The sequence below is a fragment of the Buteo buteo genome, chromosome 10 (assembly GCF_964188355.1).
Source record: "Buteo buteo chromosome 10, bButBut1.hap1.1, whole genome shotgun sequence".
Classification (NCBI taxonomy): Eukaryota; Metazoa; Chordata; class Aves; order Accipitriformes; family Accipitridae; genus Buteo; species Buteo buteo.
The window spans coordinates 5,554,324-5,572,025 of record NC_134180.1 but is presented as its reverse complement, the minus strand read 5'-3'; the positions used below and the strand labels follow the sequence as shown (position 1 = coordinate 5,572,025).

Below are 17,702 nucleotides of genomic sequence, written 5' to 3'. Positions count from 1 at the left end.
GGGGGTGGCAGAGTGGCAGGTGGGGCACAGGGTGTCTGGGATTCCCCCATCGGCATCTCCTCCCCCTGGGGGAAATCAGGAGGAAAGTGGGGGCTCCCCCACTGCTGCCTGGGCTCAGCGGGATGGAGGGGGGGGCTGTGTCCCTCCCACCCCCCCACTGTGTCCTTGTCCCTTAGGTGCTGTCACAGCCCCCTCTCCCGTGGCAGTGCCACTAGGGCACGCAGGGAGCTGCTCCCCGGGGGGCCAGGAGCTGTGCCAAAGCCGGCGTGCCCCCCCCAGAGCTGGCCACCAGCCAGCCCCAGCTTTGGGGTCCCCCCCTCTGGGGGAGGGCTGCGTCTTTACTCCCGTTTCAGGGACTGTCACACGCAGTGACACCCTCCGTGAAGCCGGGGGTGGATGGTGAGAAACAGCTCCAGGCGGGTTCGGGCTTCCCCCGCCACCCCCTTACTGGTTTTGTCACCCTATTTTTGGGGTCCCAGGGGTGGAGGTGCCACCCCAAAGCCTTCCCCAGCTTTCCCCTTGCCCCTCGCAGGGGGGCCGGGGCCACGCGCAGCCCCCAAGGGCTTCGTGGAGGGGGGGATGCGCCCGGGTGACGGGCACTGAAGTGGCTGTGGGAGGTGTGGGGTGAGCGGGGACAGGGGTGCGTGGCTGGGAGGGGGGTGTCTGATGTGGTGTGAGGCAGACGGACAGATGGACGGGCGGGTGGATGGGCATCCGGAGGGACAGATGGAGAGACAGATGGACAGATGGATGGAGGGGTGGGGAGACGTGAGCAGGTAGACAGAGGGGTGGAGGGACAGAGGGAGAGGATGGATGGAAGGACGGATGGAAGGATGGAGGGAGGGAGGGGGCGGATGGATGGACAGGCGGAGGGGATGGATAGAGAGATAGGTGAGTAGACGGATGGTCAAAGTACGGACAGACGGAGAGATGGGTGGACAGAGACATGGGTGGATGGACAGACAGGTGAATGGATGGGCGGACAGAGGGATGGGTGGATGGACAGATGGATGGACAGACAGGCCTGTTGCGGGATGCCTTCAGCCCAGCCTGGTTTTCATGCTGTTGCCAGTCCGATCCCTGCCAGCTGCCTCCTGCCTCAGTTTCCCCAACACCCCCCCCGAGACGAGGCTGATTACCCCAGCCTGGGAAGCACCTTGGGTCTTCCACCCTGTTGTGGGAGTCCCCAGCTCCCATGGGGGTCCCGCTGTCCCCAGCTCCTTGTCTTGGGGGCTGAGGTTGAATTTAGCCCAAGGGTGGCACCCGGCGACCCCCCACCCCTCTGCCAGCTTCGGGGACCCATTGGTGGGCGGGAGGGTGGCACAGCCCGCTCGGGGATGTCAGCCGCAGATGGTGGCAGCAGGACTTCTCCCCGGCAGTAGATGACAGCCAGGAGAGCCACGTGTTCCCTGGGTAATTGTTTGTTCCTGTCAGCTCGGGTATTTTTGGAGCTTTTCCTTCCTCTGCTCTCCCGTTTCATTTGGGAGGCAGTGGCTGGTGGAGAGCGGTCGGCCCCGGCGGGTGTGTCTGGGGCACGGGCGATCTCCCACGCCGGGGGTCCCTGTGCAGTTCCGAGTACGCTCCATGGGCATGTCCTGGTACCAAATACTGTAGAATAATAATAATCATCATCATCATCATCATCATCCAGTTTATATAATCTAATACATAAATATAATATAATATTATAATAGACAGTGATGCTGGCCATCCCCACGCAGTCCCCCAGGCTCCCAACCCGGTGACGCTAGGGGATCTTTGGGATCCCAGAGGCTCGTCCCTGGCCTTGAACCAATCCCCCACGCGTGACCCCCCCCATCCCTGAGTGAAGCCGCAGCTCCCAGAGTTCTGTGATTCCCCGGGAACCCAGTTGCCGGTGACGCGGCTGGTGACCTTCCTTTGGGCAAAGAGCCGCCCAACGCGTGACCCTCTCGGCGGCGCAGGACAGGCGGCCGAGCCGAAGGATCCCCAATTATTTTCTGAGCAGTGTGCTGAGGCTGAGCCAATGATTCCCCCCTGCCTCAGTTTCCCCAGAGGTACCCCGGAGCCAGGCGGGGGCTGTTTATGCCGTGTTGCCTCCTCCGAGCCCCACCAGGCACATGGAGCCGGCAGCAGCCCCGCGGCCTCTCCAGCGCTGGCAGCGGGTGATAAGCGGCTGGCGAGTGGCTCGTCTCTGAAATCAAATTACCTTTGATATCGCCAGGGCTATTTTCATCCCTTCTCGGTCACGTTGGTCCTCCACCCGCTGGCACCCGCGTCATTTAACCGTTCTCCGGGTGCTGTGTCATTCCCTCTCTGCCTGGTCCCCTCCTGTGAGCCCCGAGGACACCCCTCGCCCCCGCCACCCCCCTGGCATCGGCAGCATTGGTACCTGGCTCTGCCCAGCTGCCCGTTTGCCTCCCCATCGTGGGCAGAACCTGGATACCAATCCCCCCTCCACCTCCTGCTCGCAGCACTGGTGTAAAGCTGGGGGGGGGGGGATCAGCCCGAATCGGGGGCGTTTGTTCCTGTGGTGCTGAGCAGGATATGGCCCAGATGCAAGCACCCCCCTGCACGCAATCAGCCAGCTGGGAGGGGTCCCCTATGGGCAGGATGGGAACCAGACCCTCGGTGCCCCCGGGGTGGGGACAGGGCTGGGGTGCAGTGGGGGGTATTTTGGGGCTCCCTGCTACAGTGGAGTTAGGGGAGCATCGCCACCACCCCTGGGGCTGCCATCGGGTGGGGAGGGTTACAGTCCCCCCCGGGTTTCCTGTATGAAATCTGGGTCAGCAGTTTGGGAGACCGTGAGAGCCTTAACCCTGGTGCTGTTGGGCCGGTGCCCCACGGTGGAGGGTTCCCCCAAACCCCACCTTTCCCCCCGGGATGTGTATGGTAACATCGTCTGCTTTCCAAAATGGATCCAAATTCAGAAGGGGGGGGGGGCAAGGGGGGTTAAACACCCCCTCGACAGATGAAGGCTGGTCATTCGGGGTTGCAAGTTGTCCCAAAGGGGCAGTTTTTTTGGGGGGGGCCTTTGCTCCCCACCGGTGCCCACCTCCAGCTCATGCCTGATACCCCTCCTTCATGCCTGGCACTGGGGACCCCTGATTCCCAGCAGCAGGAGGGATCCCACTGCCCTTCCCCACCTTGCAGCTGGGGGTGGAGGGGGTGGCCAGGTCTGGGGTCCTCCCACCCTCTTGGCACCCTGGTGGGGGTCCCCGGCCCCCTGCACGGGGTTCTCAGGCTGAATCTCTTCCCTCCCTCTCTGTCTCCGCAGTTAAAAAGGCAAAGTTCGACGGCCCTCAAGGTAAGTGGCCCCCCCACCTGCCTGCCCACCCGGGGAGGGGCTGGGGCTCGGGGCTTCGCTCTTGGGCTGGTTGGATGTGGCAGGATCAGAGGAAGGGCTGGGGGGTGGCGAGGGGACCCCAGGCTCAGCCTCAGCTCTGGAAGCATCATTTGGGAAGTGGGGGGGGGAACACACACAGAGATGGGGGTGCCCTGGACAGGAAGGGGGGGGGCCCACAGCCAAGCCACCCATGGCAGGGGTAGCATCCATCCTGCCTGGCCGACTGGGGCTGGGGTGCTGAGGGCAGCGTGGAGGAACCCCATGGGAGGGTGGCAGTGGGGGCTTTCCGGGGGATAGGGGCATGGCTGGGGTGGGGGGCACACTGGGGGCCACTTCACCCTCCGCTTGCTCCCGCAGAGAAGTTTAACACCTATGTGACACTGAAGGTGCAAAATGTCAAGAGCACAACCATCGCGGTGCGGGGCAACCTGCCCTCCTGGGAGCAGGACTTCATGTTGTGAGTGTCCAGGGGCCACCCCGCGTCCCCTACCCCTGCTGCTCCCCCCTACCCCCCCATCCGTGGGAGGTCCCCCACTGCCGATGCTTCCCCTGACCCCAGCCCTGGGGGGCTCACCTGAGTCCTGGGGCCAAGGGGACAGGCAGAAGCTGGGGTGGCCGCAGGGGGCTGCTGGGGAGGGGGGTGACCTGATGCCTCTGCCTGCTCCCCAGTGAGATCAACCGGCTCGACCTGGGCCTGACGGTGGAGGTGTGGAACAAAGGGCTCATCTGGGACACCATGGTGGGGACGGTGTGGATCCCCCTCCGGACCATCCGGCAGTCCAACGAGGTAGGGAGCCAGGCACGTCCATCCCTACACTGGAACCTAAGGGACACATAGCCACCCCTCCGGCTGGCTGTCCTTCGAGGGGGCGCAGAGCCTTCCCCATCCCCGCTTGGAGAGACCCCTGCTTGGAGCCAGATCCTGTCTGTGTGGGGTTGTGAGACCGGGGAAGGGGAGTCCCTGGCAGCTCTTCTCACCCCCATTTCTGCCCTGCAGGAGGGCCCTGGGGAATGGCTCACGCTCGACTCCCAGGTCATCATGACCGACAACGAGATCTCGGGCACCAAGGACCCCACTTTCCACCGTATCCTCCTTGACACCCGCTTCGAGCTGCCGCTGGGTGGGTACCATCCCTGGGCACCCCAGGACCAGGGTGCATCTTTCCTTGTCCCCAGCCCCAGGGTTGTTCATGAACCTCAGGGCTGGGGCTCAGGTCTGATCCTGTAGCCCCAAAAGCTGGGGGGCTGTTTTGAGGGGGAGGGGACTGTGCATCAATCAGGGTCTTTGCCCTTGCAGATATCCCCGAGGAGGAGGCTAGGTATTGGGCCAAGAAGCTGGAACAGCTCAATGCCATGCGGGACCAGGACGATGTAAGTCAGTGCAGAGTCAGGCCCGGGGCGAGGGCTGGGCAGCAAGCAGCAGTGCTGCGAGCAGGCAGCCCTCACCAGCCTGTCTCTCCCCAGTATGCCTTCCAGGAGGAGCAGGAAAAGCCTCTGCCCGTTCACAGCTCCCAGTGCTGTAAGTGCTGCCCTGTCCCTGCTGCGCAGCAGGACCCCCCCACTGCACCGTCCCCCCCAGCTCCCCACATTGGGGATGCGCAGGAGTGGGGTCCGTGCCTGCCTTGGGGTGCTGGACCCCAACCCAAGTGGGGCTCAACCTCACCCCACACCCCGTCCCCATCCCTGTTCCCATCCTCCCTCCCGTGTCTGCCGGTGTTTCTTTGCTGTCTCCCTGCCCCACAGTGTGGGAGCCCTCCCGTGGGGCTGAGTCGTAGTGGACAGGGGTGTGGGGGGACATGGCAATGGGGGGGGTAAGGACTGTCTCCCGGGGAGCCTGGGCAAGGGGCAGCAAGGCTGGCGAGAGGCTTGCTCAGTGGGGGCAATGGCAGAGGTATCTGGGGGATTTGAGGTGGCAGCTTGGTTTGTCCCAACCAGTGCCTCAGTTTCCCCTTCTGTAATCACACTAGGGCCATGCACGCCCTGGCACTGTCCCAAGCACAGCTCAGTGCCTCTGTGCCCAGCCCCAGGCCCTGTCCCCTGTGCAGTTCGGTGCCACCATGCCTAGCCATAGCACTGTCCCCAGCCTGGGTCAGTGTCACGGTGCCCAGCCCCAGGCACTGCCCCCAGCCCAGCTTGGTGTCACCATGCCCGGTCCCGGGCACTGCCCCCAGTGCACTTCAGTGCCACCATGCCCATCCCTAGGCCCCATCCCATCTTGCTGCTGCCTTGCCCAGCCCCAGTCCCTGTCCCCAGCATGGCTCAGTGACAGCGTGCCCCATCTCAGGGCACCGTCCCCAGCCCAGCTCTGTGCCACCGTGCCTGGGAGATACTGGTTCTTCCTAGCCAGCTCATGCTGCTGCCCTGGAGCTGCCTCCATCCTTATTGTCTCTGCCCCTTTTTTTTGTAGGCAACTGGAATTATTTTGGCTGGGGAGAACAGCAGAGTAAGTATCCTGTTGCCTCCTCTCCTCCCAGCCTGGCGGTCCCCGGCGCATCCCCCTTTGCCGTGCCATAGCCTGGCCCAGGGCTCAGGGGACCTGGAGCTCTGGTCCAGCCTACGGCCTCGCGCTGTGGCTCTGCGCTGGGTGAGGATGGAGGCACCAAGCACCCTGTCTTGGGCAGGGCTGTCCCCACAGGCTGGTGGGGACGTGGCACCATGAGGCTCTGTGCCCTCGGGGTGCCCTGGTGCAACGAGCAGCTCGGGCTTTGCCTCTGTGGTGGGATATCAGTGGGGCAGAGGGAGGGTCCCTGCACCCTGTCCTCCTCTTCCCCGCTTCTGTATATCCCATTTCCCCCCTCTGCCCTCCCCTCCTCCCTCAAAACCCCTTTCTGCAGAAGGGAACACGTGTAGCTTGCCCCTTACCCCTTCCTGGGTCTGTCTCCCCAGCACAGTCCCACAGCGGTGGGGACAGAGTGGTGGCAGTAGCGGCAGTAGCGGGGCTGTGCCGGGCACGGGGCAGATTTGTGGCATCCCTGGCTGCAACAGCCGTGCGGCTGTCCCCTGTCCCACTCACCGCGGCCCCTTGCAGATGATGACCCTGACAGCACGGTGGATGACCGGGACAGCGATTACCGCAGCGAGACCAGCAACAGCATCCCGCCGCCGTACTACACCACCTCCCAGCCCAATGCCTCCGTCCACCAGTACCCCATGAGGCACCAGCAGCAGAGCTCCCGCGACTCCTACACCGACTCCATGCAGAGCTACGAGATGGACTACTCAGACCAGCGTCCCATCAGGTAGTGTCGGCGCAGCCAGCTCCCCCCCCCGGGACCTGCTCTCTCAATCCCCCTCAACGGGTGGCAGAGGCCAGCGGGTCCCCGGGGTGGCACCAGGGACGGTGCTCTGGGTGACAGAGGCATGCTGAGGCGAGGAAGAGGGGAATGGTGCTGGCCCCCAGCCTTTCCTTCTCACTGGAAAGTTTTCAAGCTCTTTCGAGTCACCACCCTCCTCTGTCCTCACCGGGCTTCAGGACCCGCAAGCCCCGGCTGTCCTTGCTGGGAGCTGAGCTAGTGGGCTGTGGCGTGGCTGGGGATGCAGACGTGGCTGTAGGCAGAGCCACAGGCAGGGACGCCTGCCCGGCGCTTTGTCCCCGTGGTCGCAGCACGGCCCAGTTCCTCGCCAGCGTCCAGCCCAAGGTGCCAGCGCCGTCCACCAGGACAGAGCCTCCCTGCCAGCCATCCCCACGGCGGCAGGGGATGCCGGGGCGCGGCGGGTGGCGGCGGCCGCGGCACCTGGAACCTTGCTGATCATCTTCCTCTCCTCCCCGGCAGACGCTATGGTAGCGTAGACTCTGCCGCAAACGGACGCAGCGACGCTGAGTCCGCTTCCGAGTCGAGCAGGCGGACCAGCCGCCAGCCTTCCCTTGAGAGCAGGCGGTCCCTAGACCTATCGGATAGGTGGGTCGCTACCTCGTCGCGTGCCGTGTGCCGTCGCAGAGTGCTGTGGTCGGTCCTTGCAGCCGTGGTGAGGCCAACACCAGTCCCGGCAAGGGCGGCCTCGTGCCGCCGCAGGGTGCCCCTCTCCCAGCCCCGGACTGCTTTGCAGAGGAGCAGCACTGGGATGCTCTGGGCGTCTCTTGGCCCCGTGGCGTCCCTTCCTGCTGCTGCACCCCAGTTCATAGGGGCGATGCCCCAGTATCCTGGTCCCGCTCGCCGGCACAGCGACCGTCTGGCAGCGCTGCCTTCCTGTTCCCTGTCGTGCCAGCGGGTATGGGAGCTGGGGCCTCGGGGACTCAAATGCCACCCTCTGTTTCTGGTCACCTCCCAGGGAGCACCTGGCTGGGCAAAAGCCTGGCGCAGTGTTTTGGGACCCTCGTGATGTGCCAAGGGCCCCTCTCCCAGCTCTGGCCAGGATCAGGCCGGGGAGGCGAGGGGTTTCCAGGCACGAGCCGTGTCTCCTGCACTCCTGTGCCCCCAGTCCCCTTTCCCAAGGTACCTGGACGATGCCAGTACCCCTCCCTGCTGGGGCCAGCCTGGGCAATCCCCCAGCACCCTCTTCCCTGTGGTGTCCCCGGCTCCCCACAGCCTGGCCCAGCCGCTCTGGGCCCAGGGCTCTGCCCATCCCGAACCCTTGTCCCCTTGTCCCCTTGCCCACCCCTGAGCCCTGGCTGCCGGTGCTGGAGACGTGGTGTCGGCCTCTTCCTAGGCATGTCCCTGTCCTGTCTGCATGTTTGCTTATGTGAGCCTCTCCCCACGGAGCCCCGCGGCCACCCCGTCCCCGGCAGCCTCCTTGGACGCAGGGAGCCCTCTGCGCCGCTGGCAAGAAGAGTGGAGAGGGGAACCCCTGGGTAGAAATGATGTGGTTAAGGAGAGTGATGGAATTGAGGGGGTGTCCTTGGAGAGGGGGTGCCCGGGAGGTCTACGGGGAGCGCTGGGACGTCAGGGTAGAGGCTGGGTGACAGATCCGTGGGTTGGGGGCAGGACAGGGTGTCTGGCAGAAGCAGGAGGCAGGATCTGGCTGGGGGTGCTGCCTGGCTGCTCTTTGCCCCCACCCCTGGCAGGGGAGAACCGAGGGGACAGACACCATCCCCCATGTCCCCACGCTCAGCCCAGGCACGGGCAGGAAGGTCAGACCCCTGAGAGTGCCCCAGCCTGGGGGTCTAGTCCCAGTCCGTGGAGTCTCCTGGGTCCATGCCTTCGACTCGCAGGACGAGGAGCCCGCTGCTCACCTCGGGCTGCGTCCCACGTGGAGCCACGCATCCTCCCACCCGCGGTGCAGGGACCCCGGGGCTCCGGCTGGGGCGGCACGGGGCAGGCGAGGCTGCGGCACAGACCCACGGGAGCCCCTGTTCTTGTCTCCCCTCGGCCCCGCAGCCCCACGGGGAGCAGCCGCTACGCCTCGTCGGCCGAGCTGAGCCAGGGCAGCTCCCAGCTGAGCGAGGACTTCGAGAACGAGAGCCTGCGGGACTCGGAGCTGGATGAGCGGGACGGCGATTCCTACCACTCCTGCCACAGCTCTGTCAGCTACCGCAAGGACTCGCCCCGCTGGGAGGAAGAGGACGATGACCTCTATCTGGAGGAGGAGGAAGAGGAGGAGGAAGAGTTCAATGAGGACTACAGCGAGAACGAGGAAGGCTACCCCAAGGAGGAGGAGGAGGAGGAGGACCTGCGGGAGCAGGGCACCTACGAAACCCCGGAGCACGATGCCTACCCCCCACCGCAGAAATCCCCTGGGCAGCAGCAGCAACAGGTCCCGCAACAGCAGCAGCAGCAGCAACAGGTCCTGCAGCAGCAGCAGCAGCAGCAACCCCAGCTGGTCCCACAGCTGAAACCGCAGCAGCAGGAAAGGAAGGAGGAGAGGAAAGAGGAGAAGAAGGAGGAAAAAGACACCTCTGCACCCCAGGAAACCCCAGAGGTCCTCCAGGCCCAGCAGGGAGTGGACGAAGCTCCCCTACAAGAGGCAGCCCCCGAGCCCGAGCCCCTGAAACCGGCGGAGAGGTAGGAGGGAGATGCTGATCGGTAGCCTCCTTGGGATGGCACTGTGCTTGGTGACACTGAGGATGTTCTGGAGGTGGCCCGGGGTTGGTGCTGGTGCTGTGGTGCCAAGGGGCATCGCCAGGGACCTTCTGGGGTGTCTGGGGCTTTTCCAGGTACCTGAGGCATTGAGGTGGGGGAAGCCCACCTTGTGCCACCCAGGCAAGGGTCAGCCCCCTCGGGCATGCTGCCCTGGTCCAGCCACCAGTGCCACGCTAAGCAGGGGCAGAACTCAAGGCATTCGAGATCCTGCCAGGGCTACCGGGGGTGCAGGTTTATAACCTGGGACAAACGTGGGGATGGAGGAAAGTGGGGACTTGGCGCTGCGATTCCTCTCCTCTGGCTCAAGCTATTGGCCCCCTGGATGGAGGGATACCCCGGAGTTTGGCACAGTCAGAGGAAGAAATTTCCTTCACAGGAGTCAATCCTCTCCCTAGGCCACTGGTAAAAGCTCGTCTGTGGCCTCCTGTGCTGTACAGATGAATTATTTGGTGTCCAGGTTCCTGGTACAGCGTATGAATAATTCATATATCGGTCTCTGCCTTTAATTATTGAACGTGTCCATTTTTACATGGTTCGGTGAGCACCACCGCTCTGCGCAGAGGCGAAGCGTGATAGGCTTTTTTGGTCTTTTATTTGGTTTAAATTATAGACCAGAGTTGGGGAAATCTCTATTTTAAAAGAATGTGTAAGGAGCTTTTTTTAAAAAAATACATATTTAGGCTTAAGGGCTGGCCAGAGTCCTGGCAAAGGTGGCCTTAGTTCATGTCTGCCTGCCGTGCCTGTTCTCCGGACACGGGGTCTGGGAGGTCCCACACTGGGCACTGGGGACCATGGATTAGGGCTGGGAACCACAGGTTAACACTGTGGACCACAGGTTAATGCTAAGGACCCCAGATTAGTACTGGGGACCCCAGATTAGTGCTGGGGACCACATCTTAGCACAGGCAAGGCCCCACAGGGCTGGTTTGGGCAGGTTTGTCTCCTGAGCTCCCCACGGCCTCACCTGAGCCCAGTTCTGGGTGCCCATCTCCAGTGTCACGTCACACCAGGCTCTCCAGGAGGCTGGTATGTTTGGAGGATTTATTTTCTTTTTTCTCCATGTCTTGATTTTGCAAGAGAGGAGAAAAAAAACCCAGAACAACCAGCGTGTCCAGGGTGGCAGGTCCCACTGGGCTTGGAGCCACTGGGGTGTTGGGACCTCTTAACCCCAGGAGGTCCCAGCGTGGTGGGAAGCGGCCAGAGGACGTCCTGCTGAGGAGATGAGGGGCGAAGGATGTTTAATACACGTGCTTGTGTCCCTGGCAGTCCCGTGACCCTTTGCTCCTGGAGGGATTCCCTGTGTCGCTTGGGTGCCCAGGGCAGAGTCTCCCAAAGGAGGGGGAACTCCTGGCTTCTCCCCATCGCTCTGCCTTGACTGTGCTGCCCTTTGCAGCAGGACTTGCTGCCTTTTTAGAGTCGTTCCTGGTAGCAAGAGGGGGGTTTTGCCGTGGCCACGCTGGCTCAAGGCCCATCAGGTTCCCTAAAATTGCAGCCTCAGCCCTGCGCCGGAGTGGGGGGGCTGACTCCCCACTCCCCAGTGCCATGCGGGGAGGTGAGCAAGGTGTGTGTGCTTGCAGGGAGCAGGCAGAGGTGGAGGTGCAGGACCCCAAAGCACGAGCCAAAGCCAACTGGCTGAGAGCCTTCAACAAGGTCTGCATGCAGCTGCAGGAGGTGAGCAACTCTGCGGCTGCCCGCCGCCAGGTCCCAGCGCCGGCCGCGTGCTGGGCTGGGGGCATAGCCCCTTCCCACGCCTTGGGCATCTTCCGCTCCCCGATCCCATGGACATCCCACACCTTGAGGGCAGTGGGGACCTGGGGCCCCCCAAGAGTGGTGGCCCTGCAACCCCATTCGTGCCAAGTGGGACCGCCACGAGGGGCAGGGAGTGCTGAGGACCTTCCCCTGGTGTGTGCTGCATGTGGTGTGCTGGTGCGAGCCCCTCCGCTCTCTCCCCTGTATTGAGTTGACAATTTTTTGTTCTGTTTTTAGACTCCATCCTCCATCTTTTCTTTTTGTTTTGGCTCTGGACTCGCCCCCTGGGGCTTCGATCCCCCTCCCCACCGCTTCTCTTTTCAGTTGTCCACCACCATGGCCCTTGCATCCGCGTCTCCCCTTCCTGCAGGGAAGGGGTATAGCCTGCCTGCAGGTAAGCATGTCCAACGGGAACGACCCAGCCACGTGTGTGCGTTCCCTGTGTGTGTGTGTGTGTGCAGGGATTGCCCCATGAGGGAGGTATAATTGGCTCTTTCCTCCCTTCTCCCCAAATCATCTCCTCCTTACAAGGGAGGTGGCACTGTGGGATGGTCCCTGCACACACCCCATCCCCGGTGTGCTCTGGCTTTTCCCTGCGCTTTGCTCCAACTGGCTGCAGGTCCGTGCAGACCTGCTGAGCCTTTCCAATGATGCTTCTCCAGTCCCCCAAACCCTGAATTTTTGCACAGTGCAGCCATTCCCACTGCTTTGCCAGCCCCAGCCCCTCTGCTGAAGCCTGCCCACCGCTTGCCCAGCTCAGCCTCTTGAAGATATTTTATTCCCAGTGCAAGCTCTTTGTTGGAAAGAGCCCCAGCGTTTTAGGAACATGCTTTTCTCCACCCACCCTCTAAACCCCTTACATGCTTCCCCAGTGCTGCGGTCGCCGGCTGGGCGCTCAGCTGCCAGCAGGATCGAGCCCTGGGGAGGGCTGCCATGCCCACCGGGGGCTCAGTGCTGTGCCCATGACGGCCGCCCCGTGTCTTGCAGGCCCGCGGGGAAGGCGATGGAGAAGCTAAATCCCTGTGGTTCAAAGGCGGGTGAGTATGTGGGGAAGCCAGTACTTTCTGCCCCCCCCAGGGTCTCGTGGGCTGCTTTTCCCTCCTCATTTAGGATATGCTTAACAAGCTTGTCGGGGGGCTGGCGTGGGGAAGTCTTGCCAAGCTGTGGGCATGTGGGGGGGAAGATTTTGGGGCTGAATGCTGGTTGCTCGGTGCTTTTGGAGGAGCCAGCAGAGATGGCATCACTCCGTGTCCCCGAGAGACGCTGACGAGGGGGAAAGCGAGGAGGTGAGTGGGTTGGGACGAGACTGATGCCATGGGGACCCTGAACCTCTCACCCGGACGGGCTGTGGGTCTCACCCCCATCTCCCCCTCGCAGGTGGCCCTGCTGCTGACCCAGGCAGAACCCGGCAGGTTTCCTTGAGAACCCACCAGATCACACTGGGGTTTTCTTGCAGACAGGGCTGGAGGCTGTGAAGCGGTGTTCCTGCCTCGGTTTCTCTTGCAGCAGAACAGCTCGGTGCTCACCTTTAGTGTCCCAGAGGGAAACCCCGGCTCTCCTGTTCCACGCTGCAAAGCCAAAGCTAACTAAGCCAAATGGGCTATGTTTTTCCTGCATTTCACTGTCACGCCACTGAAGCAAAATATCTTCACGTGGGGAAAATCACAGTTTTCTGCCAGAATCCCCTTCCCCCCCAGTTTTTAGTCTGGTGATCCCTGCCATTGCCGGGGTGGTGGTGGGGATGGGGGTCCCACGGGTGGGTCCCGGGCCACCTGGGGGTTGCTCTGCAGTCCTGTCTACCAAGTCCCAAGTGAACACGGGGCAATAGCAGGGGGGCCCTTCCTGCCTCAGTTTCCCCTTCCCCGCTGACTCTCGTCTCTCTTGCAGGCCTGGTGGCGGGCTGATCATTATAGACAGCATGCCGGACATACGCAAGCGAAAACCCATTCCCCTAGTTAGCGATTTGGTGAGGTTCCTCCTAATGCCTTGCACCACACAGCTGCCGGCTTCACTCCCGCTGCGCCCCACTGGACTGCGCCGCCCACCCGCCCTGGCCGGCTCTTGCCGGGCGCCCGTGCCCTGCTCCCCAGCTGCCTCTAACATGGCTTGTGTTTTCTGTTTTCTTTTCTCCGGCCTGGCTTGGCCGTCCCTGGCGGCAGGGGGGCGGCAGTAAGGTTTCTGCGCTGCATTAACAGCATGCCCGACATTAAGCCTGGACGCAAATCTCTCCCTCTAGTCAGCGATCTGGTGAGCGTGGTCCGAGGGGTTAAAGAGAGAGCACCCTTGGGTGCTGCTGGCCAGGCCTGCCCAGCCTCCTCCAGCCCTGGCGGTGGGGGGCGGGGGTGTCCCAGGCTGTTTTGGGGGTCTCCTGGCCCTGGACCTCGCAGTGGGGAGCTGTGAGGATGACACAGCTGGGCTCTCCCCACCCGAGGGTGCTTCTCTTTAACGGAGCTCCAGGGCCCTGTCCCTACACCAAGCATCAGCCCAAGGCTTCCCAGGGCTGCGTCTGGTTTCCCTATTTTTTTACTGGTGCCGCGTCCCCGGTCCTTTCCTGTCCTACCTGCCACAGGCTCCCTGCAGCTCGGACCGTGCTGGTGCTGAGCAGATGGACCCACGTACCAGAGGAGGGGTAGCGCTGGCTTTTCGGAGCTGCACAGACCCTATGCTCCCGTCCCCACCGTTGTCACGCTGCGCTGCTACAGCCCAGTGCCCGTGCTGGAGTCCCATCCAGCCCCTGAGCCGTAATGCACAGAGTCACTCTTCGGTCACCCACCTGGTGACAAGAGACAGCAATTTTGGAAACCAGACACCCTTTGCACCCAGAATTAGGGGCCCTTTGCCTCCTTCCCCCTCTCTACACCTCGCCACCTCCACTTTGTGCCCTCCCCAGGGTGCCTCCATCCTGTCCCCAATTTGCCTGCCCTCTCCCTTGCTGCCCTCACCCCCCAGCCCGCTCAGGCAGCCGCTGATGCTTCTGCACTGTGCTGTGTTGGTGTCGGGGTTTTGGGGTGGTGGGTTGTGGGTGGTGATGGGGTGGGCAGCGTGCAGGGGTCTGGCAGGGCTGCTGCCTTTCTCTGCTGGGATTTGGCAGGCTGCAGCCAGTGCTGTAGCTTGGCATGAGAAACCCCCCAGGGACTGGCCCAGTGCTGGGTGAGGGGTTGGTGTTGCCCCAATTCCCACTCATTCCAGCAGGGAAGGGGCCAGGACTTGCTCTGCTGTGAGGTGGCTTGCACTAACGGCCTTTTATTCCTTCCTTGCTGGCCCTGGCCGCCCGCAGGCAATGGTAAGTGTCCCCCACCCCAGTCTCCCCAGGGTCTCAGACACACGTCGAGAGGCTCTGCCCCGCTGGGGCTGAACTGGGAATGCCGCAGGCTGCTGAACTGGTTCCAGTCCCACTGCAGAGCTGGGTGGTGCTTTGCAGCGCTGGCATCACTGGGAGCTGGGCTGTCCCCACTGCCAGCCCAATGCAGCCAGCACCCACCTCTGTCTGGGGTGGGCATCTATCCTGGGTGTTTTATGGGACCTCAAAGGAGTGTGGGAGGGATAGCCCATGCTCTGCCGGATTTGGGAACTGTGTTTCTTTCCCACAGTCCCTGGTCCAGTCCAGGAAAGCGGGAATCACATCCGCGCTGGCCTCAAGTACCTTGAACAATGAGGAGCTGGTAGGTGCTGGGGTCGCCTGGGGTGTGGGTGGTCATGCTGGCAGGGCTGCGGGGATGTGATGAAACGAGGATGCGGGGTCTGTGCCACACCACATCCTCCTCCGGCAATGCCAAAGCAGCCAGGATGCTCACAGCTGCACCTGGGGATGGTGGTGGTTGTCCTCTGCCCTGCTTGTCTACAACCAGCGGTCACATTGCACGTGGCCCAGCACCCGTGGATGGGGTCTCTGCACCCCGCTGCATGGCTCAGCTGCTGTACGTTGCCTGAGCTTTTCTCCCCCTCTCTCTTCTGTCCTTGCACAGAAAAACCATGTTTACAAGAAGACCCTGCAAGCCTTAGTGTACCCCATCTCCTGCACGACGCCCCACAACTTTGAGGTGTGGACGGCCACCACCCCCACTTACTGCTACGAGTGCGAGGGGCTGCTCTGGGGCATCGCCCGGCAGGGCATGCGCTGTGCCGAATGTGGCGTCAAGTGCCACGAGAAGTGCCAGGACCTGCTCAATGCTGACTGCCTGCAGAGTAAGGAGCCGTTGCCTGCAGCCTCATCCCTTCTCACTTTGGAGAGGGAGGAGGGAGAGGCCCGGGGAGAGCTGGACTCCTGCCTTGTGCATGGGGGAAGCGGTGAGCCGGACAGATCTGTCCTGGGCAGGGTGTTGACCCCTCCAGGCTTGAATTCATTCATGCACAATGGGCTTGGGGAGCTCTCGGCTCTCTCCTGGATGCGCCTGCACCCCCGTGCCCCGTCTCACTCGTGGCTGTCCTCTCCCAGGGGCAGCGGAGAAGAGCTCCAAGCACGGAGCAGAGGACCGGACCCAGAATATCATCATGGTGCTCAAGGACCGCATGAAGATCCGGGAGCGCAACAAGCCGGAGATATTTGAGCTGATCCAGGAGGTGTTTGGGGTCACCAAGACCACGCACACGCAGCAGATGAAGGCAGTGAAGCAGAGTGTCCTGGACGGCACTTCCAAATGGTCGGCCAAGATCAGCATCACGGGTAGGCACCGGTTGCGCCTGGCACCGTGTGCTGGGGGGCACCACGTGGCTGTCCCCTTGCCCAAGGATGCTGTGTGCTCCAACTCCCCTCCTGCCCCTCATCCTGCAAAGCGGCTTCAGCCCCTGGGGCTCTGCCAGGGGACACAAGGTGCCCGTTGTGGGGATCTCGGCGTGGCTGTGGCACTGACTCCTCTCTCTGTCTGTTCTCTCTATGTGTGCCACGCGTGTGCCTCGTGTGGATGGGTGTGTGTGCTGTGCTGCGCCATGCTGTGCTGCAGTCGTTTGTGCCCAGGGCCTGCAAGCAAAGGATAAGACGGGTTCCAGTGACCCTTATGTCACTGTCCAGGTTGGAAAGACAAAAAAAAGGACTAAAACTATCTACGGCAACCTGAACCCAGTCTGGGAGGAGAATTTCCATTTGTAAGTTCACCCCTGGCCCCTCCATCCCCCTTTCTGGCCACTCACGGTCATGCTGCGCTGAGCTGGCTGTCAGCACATCCCTGCAGGGTGGTGGGCAGTCAGCTGGGGCCTCATCCTGCCCCAGCTGAGGGTGGAGGGGGGCTGCTGGGGTCACTGGGAGTGCTGGTTTTCTGCCATGAAGGGTTTGGCTCCTGGCGATGGGGGCTGATCCAGGCTGTGTTGGGGCTGCCTGGACATGGTGCAGAGCCCTGCCAAGCCAACTGGGGAGGGTTGGTGCCCCCGCATCTGCTCTCTTCCCCAGTTCCTGCCTGGTGCTGGGATGGTCCCCCTTGTTTAGGGAAACAGAGACTGTGGAGAGGCTGGAGAGGTTTCCCTGCTCATCCCGGGGCTTGTCCCTTCTCGCCTCCCCAGTGAGTGCCATAACTCCTCCGACCGCATCAAGGTCCGTGTCTGGGACGAAGATGATGACATCAAGTCCCGCGTCAAGCAACGCTTCAAGAGGGAGTCTGACGATTTCCTGGGCCAGACGATCATCGAGGTCCGGACCCTGAGCGGGGAGATGGACGTCTGGTACAACCTCGGTAACCGGCTGCCCCAGCATGGCCCACTGGCCCTGCGGTCCCGGGGGGATGTGCTGCCAGCCCTGGTGTGCAGGCTATTTCAGCATATTAGTATAGGGCCTGCTGTTAAAAACACTTAATATCGAAAGCCATTGGGATCAAGCATTTCCCCAGGGTTGTTCTCAAAACGCTTTGCCCAGGAAGTCTGGAGCACCGGCCCTCTGCAGAGGGGAAACTGAGGCACAGACAGGCCACATCTCTGTAGCATCTGGAGATACGGCCAAATCCCTCTCTGCAGTGCCTTGGTTGCATTTACCCTGGCTTGGCTGCACTTAGTGCTGGGCATCCCCCTGGCCCTGGCCCCGACCCCAAAAACCCCTCCATGCTTGGAGCCCTCTGCCCCTCTCTGGGGCTAGGAGTGAGCAGAGTTGCTCTGGGGAAGCCTCACATCTCATCCTCCTCCCTGTACCCCCGCAGACAAGCGGACAGACAAGTCGGCTGTGTCGGGAGCCATCCGGCTGCACATCAGCGTGGAGATCAAAGGCGAGGAGAAGGTGGCTCCCTACCACGTACAGTACACCTGCCTGCATGAGGTGAGCAGCCCAGGCAGGCGCGGGGGGCATGGTCCCCACCCCAGCAATGCTACCGTGCCACCACCGGTCCTGGGGACCTGACGGGACTCATTTGTACCTCCAGAACCTGTTCCACTTTGTGACGGATTTGCAAAACAACGGGGTGGTGAAGATCCCCGACGCCAAGGGAGATGACGCCTGGAAGGTGTACTTTGATGAGACGGCGCAGGAGATCGTGGATGAGTTTGCCATGCGTTATGGAGTGGAGTCCATCTACCAGGCCATGACGTGAGTCCCTCGCCCTCCACCCTGCTCAAGGGGGTTGCACCAGCCCTAATTGGGGGGCGTCACTGTTGGCATCTTCCTCCCCTGCAGCCGTTTGCGCCCTCCTCCCCAC

The 17,702-nt window shown here is 62.4% G+C and overlaps 1 protein-coding gene across 1 annotated transcript in view; it reads left to right on the top strand.

Annotated features, from left to right (window-relative positions):
• Positions 1-2,862: 2,862 nt before the first annotated feature.
• The window catches only part of UNC13A (unc-13 homolog A), a 33,280-nt gene continuing 18,440 nt past the window's right edge, over positions 2,863-17,702 (top strand). The window contains exons 1-20 of the mRNA XM_075037420.1: positions 2,863-2,866; positions 3,257-3,286; positions 3,683-3,782; positions 3,995-4,112; positions 4,323-4,446; positions 4,623-4,696; positions 4,790-4,844; positions 5,733-5,768; positions 6,354-6,564; positions 8,641-9,264; positions 10,920-11,013; positions 12,079-12,128; positions 12,979-13,057; positions 14,682-14,753; positions 15,057-15,276; positions 15,527-15,754; positions 16,032-16,173; positions 16,585-16,754; positions 17,211-17,326; positions 17,430-17,593. Of these exons, the coding sequence (XP_074893521.1) occupies positions 2,863-2,866; positions 3,257-3,286; positions 3,683-3,782; positions 3,995-4,112; positions 4,323-4,446; positions 4,623-4,696; positions 4,790-4,844; positions 5,733-5,768; positions 6,354-6,564; positions 8,641-9,264; positions 10,920-11,013; positions 12,079-12,128; positions 12,979-13,057; positions 14,682-14,753; positions 15,057-15,276; positions 15,527-15,754; positions 16,032-16,173; positions 16,585-16,754; positions 17,211-17,326; positions 17,430-17,593 (2,711 nt within the window). The remainder of the gene's footprint in view (positions 2,867-3,256; positions 3,287-3,682; positions 3,783-3,994; positions 4,113-4,322; positions 4,447-4,622; positions 4,697-4,789; positions 4,845-5,732; positions 5,769-6,353; positions 6,565-8,640; positions 9,265-10,919; positions 11,014-12,078; positions 12,129-12,978; positions 13,058-14,681; positions 14,754-15,056; positions 15,277-15,526; positions 15,755-16,031; positions 16,174-16,584; positions 16,755-17,210; positions 17,327-17,429; positions 17,594-17,702) is intronic.